Source organism: Microtus ochrogaster, chromosome 7, assembly GCF_000317375.1.
Source record: "Microtus ochrogaster isolate Prairie Vole_2 chromosome 7, MicOch1.0, whole genome shotgun sequence".
In the NCBI taxonomy this organism is placed as follows: Eukaryota; Metazoa; Chordata; class Mammalia; order Rodentia; family Cricetidae; genus Microtus; species Microtus ochrogaster.
Window position 1 is genome coordinate 23,633,964 of NC_022014.1, and position 10,587 is coordinate 23,644,550.

General features: G+C 47.2%; 1 protein-coding gene across 2 annotated transcripts in view; it reads right to left on the minus strand.

Annotated features, from left to right (window-relative positions):
* The window catches only part of Prpf8 (pre-mRNA processing factor 8), a 25,946-nt gene that overhangs the window by 11,958 nt on the left and 3,401 nt on the right, over positions 1 to 10,587 (minus strand). For both annotated transcript variants that reach the window (XM_026780189.1, XM_005349550.3), the window contains 18 exons: positions 10,283 to 10,408; positions 10,083 to 10,188; positions 9,458 to 9,648; positions 9,210 to 9,329; positions 8,937 to 9,126; positions 8,705 to 8,824; positions 8,463 to 8,597; positions 8,000 to 8,129; positions 7,507 to 7,703; positions 7,076 to 7,282; positions 6,795 to 6,958; positions 6,533 to 6,659; positions 6,227 to 6,419; positions 5,485 to 5,672; positions 5,086 to 5,324; positions 4,774 to 4,920; positions 4,383 to 4,593; positions 3,616 to 3,732 (listed from right to left, as the gene is read on the minus strand). In XM_026780189.1, coding sequence (XP_026635990.1) covers positions 3,616 to 3,732; positions 4,383 to 4,593; positions 4,774 to 4,920; positions 5,086 to 5,324; positions 5,485 to 5,672; positions 6,227 to 6,419; positions 6,533 to 6,659; positions 6,795 to 6,958; positions 7,076 to 7,282; positions 7,507 to 7,703; positions 8,000 to 8,129; positions 8,463 to 8,597; positions 8,705 to 8,824; positions 8,937 to 9,126; positions 9,210 to 9,329; positions 9,458 to 9,648; positions 10,083 to 10,188; positions 10,283 to 10,408 — 2,908 coding nt within the window. The remainder of the gene's footprint in view (positions 1 to 3,615; positions 3,733 to 4,382; positions 4,594 to 4,773; positions 4,921 to 5,085; positions 5,325 to 5,484; positions 5,673 to 6,226; positions 6,420 to 6,532; positions 6,660 to 6,794; positions 6,959 to 7,075; positions 7,283 to 7,506; positions 7,704 to 7,999; positions 8,130 to 8,462; positions 8,598 to 8,704; positions 8,825 to 8,936; positions 9,127 to 9,209; positions 9,330 to 9,457; positions 9,649 to 10,082; positions 10,189 to 10,282; positions 10,409 to 10,587) is intronic.

The window sequence follows — 10,587 nt, forward strand, 5'->3', positions numbered from 1 at the left end:
AAAAAAAAAAAAAAAAAAAAAAGAAGAAGAAGAAAACGACGATGATAGAGGCGGGAAGGACAGCTCAGTGGTGAAAACCTCTTGTTTTCTTACAGGGGACCTAGCACCCACATTTTCTGTAACTCCAGTTTCAGGAGATCCCATGCTTTCCGACTTATGTGGGCACCAGGCACGCACACGGTACACATATATTCATCTAGGCAAAACACTCATGAAATAAAATAAAATGTAAGGAAAAAATAAGACAATACAATGAAAGCAAAGTGAACAAAATTTCACAAAATTTTTCATCTGTAATAATATACCGATACATAAAGGAATAAACACTGGATTTTCTTAGAATAAGCTGTCAAGCTTCTATTTAGTGATTTCAAATCCACCATCCCTTTGAGACAAACAGAAACCTGCGGTGATGATCAGATCAAAGAAGAAAACAGCAATCAGGAAGGCGACCTCAGGGTCTTTACAAAGCAAAGTTGTCAGTCAGACTATAGGTCTATCGCTCTGTTTTCCTGAACTCCATCAAGGTCTTGTTTAAATGGTTCAGCCTGTATTTTAATCAGGAATATGACTGAAGAGAAGGGTCATACTCATGCTTGAGCTAAATGTATCACACACACCTAAAGCAAGAGCGGTGGCACCCAAGGTGGTAGTGACATCATGACTCGAACAGAATTGGAGAGAATGGAAGACAGAGAAGGATACCTGTCTCAGCTAAGATCAGTGGGTCACTTGAGTTCAAGACCAGTCTGGACAACATAGGAAAATCTTAATCTCATAATATGGGTCAGTGGAAGAACACTTGCCTAGCATGGGCACAGCCTCAAGTTCAATGTTTAGCATAGCATAAAAAACTGAAAAGATAAATAGGCTCAGTGGAGTTCAATGTATTTGATGCCTCTGACCCTACACAGCAGAACACTGACACCTGCACGTTGTCCTCTGACTTCTTCACATAGGTTGTGGCATGTGTACATTTGTGAGCACAGACACAACATAAATCAAGAAGGGGAGCATTAAGGTGCATTCACCGCCAGCCCTCCTTGAAATTTTCCTTCTATTAACCTCCCCTGGGGAGGGGAGACAGGGATTAGCAGTGTTCTGGTGTGGTGGTGTATAACGTACACACTTGTTGGTAGGAGTATGTATACACATGTATGTGAGGGAACATGTGTATGTGGAGGTCTGAAATCAGAGTCAGGTGGCTTATACCTATAACCCCAGTTCTTAGGAAGCTGAGTCAGAAGGACAAAGAGTTCAGTGCCATCCTGGGTTATAGATAAAGCTCGCCTCAAGCAGGCAAACAAGTAACAAAACAAAGCGGGGAGGAGGGGAGTAAAAAAGTTCAAATCCAACATTATGCTCTTATAATCTCTAATAAAAGCCTTATTAGCTTACTTCATGCATTATTTCATTAATTTTAACAAAAACCCTCTGAGCTACAACTATGGTTACCCTCACTTTATAGATAAGGGGGTAAAGGGCAAGGGTGGAGGACATGCCTGAGGTCAACAGAGCCAGCAATGCAACCTGACTCTAGATCATGCTTCACAACTGCAAAGCACCTCCCTCAATTCTCAGTCACCCCTCCAACATCTGAGCAGGGCAGAGACAGGAGGATTGCTGGAGCCCACTGGCTTCCAGTTGAGCTCCAAGCTCTATTCAAAGGAATAGGAAGAGGGTGACAGAGAAGCAACACACACACACATGCATGCACGCACGCACACACACACACGCACGCAAACATCCTTTACAGGAGGGACAGCAGGAATGGGAAGAAAATAAAAGAAGGTAATAAGAGAGCAATATGGGGGAAGTAGAAAAAGACAAGATCTCCTGAGTAAACTGGGGTAGCATGGAGACCTTGGGAGAGGGTTGAAGGGGAGCAGAGAAAGATGTAGAGCACAATAAAAATCAATAAAAAAAATAAGAGAGCAATATGATTACAATACATTGCATACAAGGAAATCATACAAAACAAAAAAAAAAAAAAGGGAAGAAAAGCAAATAAAAAAAGCCAAAAACAAACAAAAAGCACCAAAGCCCTGTTTTGACAGACGGCCCCTCTCGGAGGCTTCTAACCATCTACTCCAGTTCTGGCAAACTGTCCTCACTGTCTCCACTCACCTCCACAAAGTCACATCCACACCACCTGGCTTCCATCCCAACTATTTCTGAAATAGCTCTAAGGTCACCAATGACGTCCTAACTGCCAATTCCACTGGCTCCTATTCAATCCTTCTCTAACCAAACTGTTCTTAGGCAACTGACATTGTAAACACCTGCTCAATTCCGGACATCAGTTCCTGACAGCCTCGACTCCCACATCCCAACACTGTTGGTCTGGTCAGTGCCCCTCAGTGTTCCCATCATCCTAACCTGCCCCTCATCGTCTCTCTCTGCTCTTCCTGCGGTCTCACCCACCCTGAGCTCTTAACCTTTACACCAACAGACTGCAGGTCTGTACCCTCCCCACACCAGGGGTATATGTATCTCAGGACATGTTTGCTTCTAATAGAGGGAATGTTACTGGCATCGGAAGGGTAGATGTCTGGGGTAGTGCCAAATAACACACAGAAACTCCCACAACAAATCAGCTGGCTGAAAATGTCCATGTCCACAAATATTTAACATTATTTTAGTCAGGTGTGATGGAATACCCCTGTAATCCCATCACCCAAAAAGAAACTGGGCATAGCAGCACATCCCAAAGGCCCAGCTACTCCAGAGATGAAGGCAGGAGGAACACTTAAGACCAAGACCAGCTTGGTAACACAACAAGACTCCATTTCACTATGGGGATACAAACGCCAGGTGTGGTGGCTGGTGCACACCTGCATTCTCAACAAGTGATAGGCTGAGGTAGGACAGCTGCCTCAACTTTGAGACCCTATGGCAACAACCCTCTTTCCATAAACTAACAAGCCAGAACTGACATTCTAAGCTATTATACGGTAAAGAATTATAAAATTAAAAAGGTTAGGCAGTGGTGGCGCACACCTTTAATCCCAGTCTTGGGAGGCAGAGGCTGCGGATCTCTGTGAGTTCAAGGCCAGCCTGGTCTACAGATTGAGTTCCAGGATCGCCATGGCTACACAGTGAAACCCTATCTCGAAAAACTAAAACCAAACAAAAACAAGTCTAAGGGAAAATGCAAAATAGATACTTTTGTTAAAATTAAAAACTTTTACTTTTGCCTTAATCTAAAATCATCAAAATAAAATACATCATCAAAACTCCACAGATGGAGATTGATAAATTCTTGTACTGAATTCTCAGAAATAAAGCCCAACTGAGATAGGTGGGTGGTGGTGCACGTCTTTAATCCCAGCACTTGGGAGGGAGGCAGGCGGATCTCTGTGAGCTCAAGGCCAGCCTGGTCTACAGAGCTAGTTACAGGACAACTAGGGCACAGAGAAACCAGAAAAAAAAAAAAAAACCACAAAAGCCCAATTGAACCAACAGTCTAAGTTGCCATTCCATAGAGCATGGAGATTATTATATGAGGCAAAGCTGGGAAAGCTTATGCACGCTCCAACCACAGGGGTTGAAAGGAACGAAGGACAGACCAAGAATGACAGGGAAGCTGAGGTCGACGCTTAGGGTCCTACATACCTTGGTAAAGGTGGTGGAGCCAGAGGCCATTAGAATCTGACGCACTCGGTTATGGAAACGTTGCATCGACTCATCATCCACACGCAGGAAACACTGCGCTGTCCTCTCCTTGGTAACCTAAGCCACAAAGTCAGTGTTAGCTTGTCTCAGAAAAGAGGGCCTGGCGACATGATTATGGCAGGCAAAGGTACTTACTATCAAGCCTTACTTCCTGATTTCAATCCCCAGAACCCACACAGTGGAACTGACCCTCTGATCTCCACACAAGTACCATGGCAATAAAAAAAAAGGTGAAAAGCCAACATGGTAGTGCATGAATTTAACCCCAGTACTCAAGAAGTAGAGGCAGGTGTGGATCTTGGTGAATTCAAGACCAACCTGGTCTATATAGAGTTCCAGGCCAGCCATCACTATACAGTAAGACCTTGCCTCAAAAAATAAAAATTAAAAAAAGGAAGGAAGGAAGCAAGGAAGAAAGCAAGGAAGGAAAAGAGAAAAAGGAGACAGCTGGGCATGGTGGCACACGCCTTAATCCTAACCCGGGGGAGTTAGAGACATATATCTCTAACACGATCGGAGCCAGTCTGGTCCAGGTCAGCCAGGGTTACAGAGAGACCCTGTCTTCACAAGCAAGGATTAACTGTGATCACCATGAAGCTCAAACCACCCAAGGCTAATGGAGCTGAAAGTGAAAGGTATGACTGTTCTTCACCCCACTGATGCCACAGTTACAGTAGCAGCGAGACCATGTCCTTCCTAGACTATACCTCATTCTGCAGGTTCCAGACCCCGTCCTTGTGGGTGAACTCTTCATAGCTGGTACGACACTTAGGCAGGATGCGGCACTCAAAGCCACACATGTTGAACAGCAGGTTGGGGTTGTCTTTACTGTACACAGACACAAAGCTGTTCTCCCACTGCACCGTAGTCACTGATCGTGGCAGCCGGTTTTTAATGTCCCAGAACACTGCCCGACCCCTGTCACAGAAAACATATAGGCAATTCAGTCTGTTGGAGACATCTGCATTCAAAGACCAGACAGAAGGTACCCAACAGGCCTATATTTCTCCTACAAGACACAACCTCCTCAATATTAATTGCTTTCCGGGACCTAGGACTGATGTCCTTTTAAATCCTACAAACCCAACTGAGACTCACAAGTTGACATCATGTTTCATGAGGCGCATGCGGGCATCCCGGGGCCAGCATTTCTTGTTATTGTAGCCAACGATGTTTTCATTGTTGGGGTCTGGATGCTCTGTCAGGTAACGCTGGATCAGATCCCGAGCCTCATCTGCTGTGAACCTACACAAGGTTAAGACAAGGTACACTGTTGAGTACGCCACTCTAGACTTCATTTCACTTTACAGCCCCATCTCAGCAATTAGACAACTAAGTTGTAAGAGCCACTTCACAGGCAGAACACACTTCAGTGTTCTGCAGGTTACAGGATCTGTCCATGTTCTTTACCTGAAGAAAATATGAATACGATCAATGTATCTACAGAAGAGTCGGATTGGGTGCGCAGCCTCAGTGGCTATGTCCTGGAAACTGAGAAAGTCATTTGGCATCTGAGGAGGCCCAGCCATCTCACTGGCCCGGTGCAATCCCAATACAAGCAAATCCATCACCAAGCCATAGTACTGCACAATGAACGAGGCAAACTGCAGGCCTCTGATGATCCCGTATGAATTTGTATGGTTCATGTCCTAGGGAAAAGAAGAAAAGAACCACAACTCTTAGATAAGCTAAGGCTGGCTGTGTGGCAGGTGCTTCAGGGTCCAAGGTCCTTCATTCTCCCTCAGCAAATCCTAACTCAACGGGTCAGACAAGTTAACACGCTGTGCTGCTACTTGCTCCAAGACGGACCTTATAGTTAATGACGACGTTGTTCTTGGCTGTCATGTAGTCAGCTATGTTGTGGTCCACAATGAGCCGCAGCAGCCTGTTAAGCAGGGTCAAGTCAATCTTTTCATACATCTTCTCAAAGCGGGACTCCAACATGACATTGCACTCGCCCTCACTGGTCTCCCACACATCCTGCAGGTTATTGATGCCTAAAAAAGGAAGACAGAGCTATAGTAGATTAGAAATTCCTTTATAGCAGCTCTCAACACATCCTAAAACTCTCTACCATCCATCCAGCCATCCATCCATCCATCCAGGTTGCTACAAGAATCAGCTTTGCTTTTTTTTCCCTCCCAAGACAGGGTTTCTCTGTGTAGCTCTAGCTGTCCTGGAACTTGCTTTGTAGATCAGGTTGGCCTTTTACTCATAGAGCTGCCCACCTTTGCCTCCCAGTGCTGGGATTAAAGCCTGCGCCACTGCCACCACCAAGTAGTAGTCATCACTCTTTTTTAAAAAAAGATTTATTATTTGTTTATTATGTATACAGTGTTCTGCCTACATGTATGCCTGCAGGCTAGAAGAGAGCAACAGATCTCGTTATTGATGGTTGTGAGTTACCATGTGGGTACTGGGAATTGAACTCAGGACCTCTAGAAGAGAAGCCAGTGCTCTTAACCTCTGAGCCATCTCTCCAGCCCCCTAGTCAAGTATGCAGCCTAGGTTAGACTTCCTCTGTTGGATGGTAAGTCCAGCAAAGCTTTACCTTGGCACCACTTGTAAACAAGCAGTGGAGGTGGTTCCGTGTCGGCAGGCTTGATCCAGGGCGGGAAAAGACGGCGTTTATCGGCTTCATACCACAGATACTGGTCCAGGTAGGCATCAGTTATTTTCTCCAGGGGTTCCACATCATACACTGGCACCAGGTGGCTATAGAGATCCATAAACTCAATGCCCACCTGTGGGAGAAGGAACCTGGCTCACATCAGTTCACATAGCCAACCTGGCACCCTCTAGATGCCAAGAATAAATAGCACAGACCAAAAGAAAGCTCACGGAACATCTCACTCACTTCTTTAAAGGCTCTCTGTGTGAGGAGGTGACGCTTGATGCGGGACAAAGCCTCGTGGGGGTTGTCGTAGGCTTGCTCGATCAGACCCAGCTCCTCCCTCTGAGACTGGTTTAACCTAGACTTCACACTGACAAAGCAAAATTAAAGGTAAGTAAGAACCCGAGAAGATGCTAAACCAGAAAGGACTATACCTTTTTTGGACTCTGACCACAATGCCATTCCTGTTATCCTCCTAGCAGGAATCCTCCCAGCCACCCCTCACCTATAAGCTTCCTTGAGGCGCTCCAGAGCCAAGATGAGCAACTTAGTATCGTGCTTGTAGGAGAGCGGAGGGAATGGGATGGGAGAGAATCTGCGGCTTTCCAACCAATGCACGGTGGTAGTATACACTGCCACCGCTTCTTCTGCTGTAATGTAAGGCCCATCCTGCAAGGTGAACATCAAGTTAGTCTCCCACTACCATCCAGATGAGGACAAAGCATGATCCCCACTCTGCAGCCACCCTTACCACCCTGCCTTCACACCCAGCCTAGCAGGTCCAACCTTCAGGTAATTGTGCTGCCGCTCCTGTTCTGCCTTCAAGTACAGGCGGGTGAGGCGGCCCAGGTTCTTTTTGCAAACAGTCTTATCTACAGTGGCCCCACGGCGGATTCGTTCACGGTTGTAGTGGGCAGTATTGGTCCACCAATCAGCCTTGGCCTTAACATACCGAAGAATCATATTCTCTATAGGTGTTGGCAACCCTGGGACCTGAAATGACAAACAATGAAAAACAGGAGTAGAGCACAGGGTTTCACACCTGTGTCGTAGTGTAAAGGCAGACAGATCTCTTGAGTTTGAGGCCAGCCTGGCCTGCGGTTACAGGTCAGCCAAGACAACACAGTAAAACTGTCCCAAGAAAGGAGGGGTGAGGGGTGGCAGTCCTCTAACGGTACACTAATCCTAACCTGAGGAAGATGAGTGCCTATGCCTACCTTCCAGGGAATGTTGGCCTTCCAGCAGCGCCAGGCCTCACTGAGGTGCTGCAGAATTGTTCGGGCCTTGTTCTGTTTGATGCCCTCAGGCATCATGTCCAGGATATCATGCATCACAGCTGCCCTGAGCTCCAGGTCGAAATGGGACTCCACTCGCTGCTTCGTAACTGTCTTTGCTACCCCCTTTGAGTGACGACCTGGAAGGGAAGGGATGGCCCAGAGAGTAAACTAGTAAGTAGTAACCAGTGTCCATATGCTCCACACATGCAAAAAGACAAGCCACTGCAGTCACAGCCATGCTTCCCAGGAATTTCTGCTGCAAATGCACCATAGCTCAAATCCCACAGTGCAGGCCAAGAACCAGAACACTACCAGAACAGAAACAAACTTAGAAGCAACAACAGATGACAAATGCCAACAAAAAATGCGACAACAGACACACCTGATCTACCTTTGAAGCCACGAGACAATGTGAGTAGAGAAAATCACTCACCTTCAAACTGCCGGGCCAGGAGGTTGCCCAGCCAGCGCTCTAGCAAAGGGGTAATTCCACGCATAAAAAACAGCCAGACTCGCCAGCCAGCAGCCCAGAAACCACAGCCAGGGCCTTTCCCTACAGGACCCTACAAGTAAACCAGAAATCAGAAACATAAGCGAACAATTCTTTTAGGAAAAGAGAGAAAAGTGGGTAGAGCTAGAGAAGGAAGAGCATCTGTCAGGCTGCTGAGGGGACAGGGTAAATGCTCTCAAACAGGGAAGCTTAGAACTTCAAGGCAGAAAGTGAAGCTCCTGCATGGAACCAGTGGTAGGTCTGGGGGGAAGTGCTCAGAGAGTCAACAAGTTTATAACAACATAGTCAAGAGATTCTCTCCCAGGAGGTCCGGAGAAAGAGCTCTAACTCCAAGGAAAAAGCAAAAGAGCATCTGGGAAGGCAGGCAGTGAGGGCAGGCTCTCACCGTGTTGAAGCGGTAATAGATGAGATGCTTCAAGTCCTTGCACATGCGGATCTGCCGCATCAGTTTGTACTTGTACCGATACATGCCGGTCAACTGCCCCACGTGGGCAAATATATACTGCAACCCATCCGCCAGCTGCAATAAAACCACCATCAGACCTCGAGCCTGGGCCAGTGCCACAGCCAGCTCAGGCTTCACCCTGCCTTCCCATCTGGGCAGAGGTCTGGGCAACCTGGCCTCACCTGGAAGGCATCAACATTGCCCAAGCGATACTGCACGTGACTATCCACGACCAGCTTGGTTAGACGCAGCACTTCCCGACATAGATGGAAGGCATTCCCAAAACGAGATTTCTTTCTTTCCTGAGAAGGACAAGAACACAAAGAACTATTAATGCCAGTGGCCACAGAAGGAGGGATGGCACAGTGCTTCCAACCCTAAGCCCAGCAGAGCCCACAGGTCTGACGAAGGCACCTTAGTGGTGAGTGTCTTGACAGGCTTCAGGTTGAAATTATAGTCCAAGTGCAGGTAGTTGAGGTTCTTCCGGTGAATGAGAAGGTTGAGCATGTTGTAGCCCTGGCGGCAAACCTGCAGCCCTACCTCAACCCAGTCTAGTTTTGTGGATTGAAAGAATTTGGTGGCTTTGAATGATCGGAAGAGATACCTGGGTGAGAATAAAGAACAGAGTTAAAGCTGGCATATCGACTCTTTACGACAGAAATTGTGCTGGGGTCTCCAGCACCTTACCTCTTCTTTTGGGCTTTGGGAGGCCGATGCTTGAGGGCATTCAGCACATAGTACTTAAGCAGCTTCTGATAGGAGACTCGCACCTTCACAGGCTGCCCAGCAGGACAGTGTTCCCGATACCTGGTTAAATAAGCCCATCAGAGTTTTGCCTCCCTCTCCTTAGAGACACTCTGGAAAGCCTGCCTGCCCACCCAGTCTTTTCTCCTATATTATGCCTCTACTACCAGACCCTTAGGTAGAAACCTTACCAGTTCTTGACAAGGGGTATGTCCAGAGCCCGGCGGGTACGACCAGAGCGTAAGTTAAAGGGCCGCGGTGCCCAGAGCAGGGCAATGCCATTGGCTGTGTTGTCTGTATAGAGGGGTGTGTCCTTCAGGAAGGGCTCCACAAACTCTGGGAGTTCAAATTCCTCATCATCATCGGGCAGTGGTTCCTGGCTCTAAGAGAGAAATCCACGAGGATTCAGTTTCCACTAAGTGCAGACTTGAGATGAGCAGAAAACTCTCTGGGACAAGGCACAGTGACTACACATGCCATGAAGACTGGGATGCTGGACAAGAGAAGTCCTAAAGAGCCTCCCAGAGGAGCCCCGGTACCATACAACAGGAGATGCCCACTGTATGCAGTTCCCACTAAACTCCACTGAGCTCAGGGAAGGGACCTGAAACTCCAGCACTTAGGAGGAGGCTGAGAAGAGAGGACTGAGAGTGCAAGACCAACCCAGAACGACACAGTAAATTTGTGTCCAAAAATAAAAGAGGGCAGAGGTTACTGAGAGGCAGAAACCCTGCCCAGCATGCAACAGACCCCAAGCTCAATCTTCAGGACTCTCACTCCCTGCCATCCCCCCCAAAGCATGTGACTTCCTCTCACCTTGACTGAGTGTCTGTGAGAGATGGGGTTGATGAGAGGATCAAAGTAGAAAGCGGGCAAATCGGGGTCCTCAGTCTTGATGAACACAACGTTAGGAGTGTGGTACCTGTAAGGAAAGCAAGAGTCAGCCAAAGTTCTGCTGGGGCCCACACCAGAAACCAACTTTCTCCTGTTTAACTGCTATGTTCCAGGCATCTTACCAGGTCAGGTGGACATGGTGCGGAAGGTTGTTATACAGGTAAGGAAAAGCAATCTTGTACTCAGTGCGAATAGGCTGACGGATGATGATCTTATTTATATCATTGAACTCATTCCAGTCTTCATCCCTAGAACAGGAAATTAAATGAGTAGTCTAGTTCCATTGCTAGACAAGGATCTTAAGGCAAGATTTCAATACATACAAAGTGCTTCAAAAATTGACATTCTCAGCTGGGCGCTGGTGGCGCACGCCTTTAATCCCAGCACGCGGGAGGCAGAGGCAGGCGGATCTCTGTGAGTTCGAGAC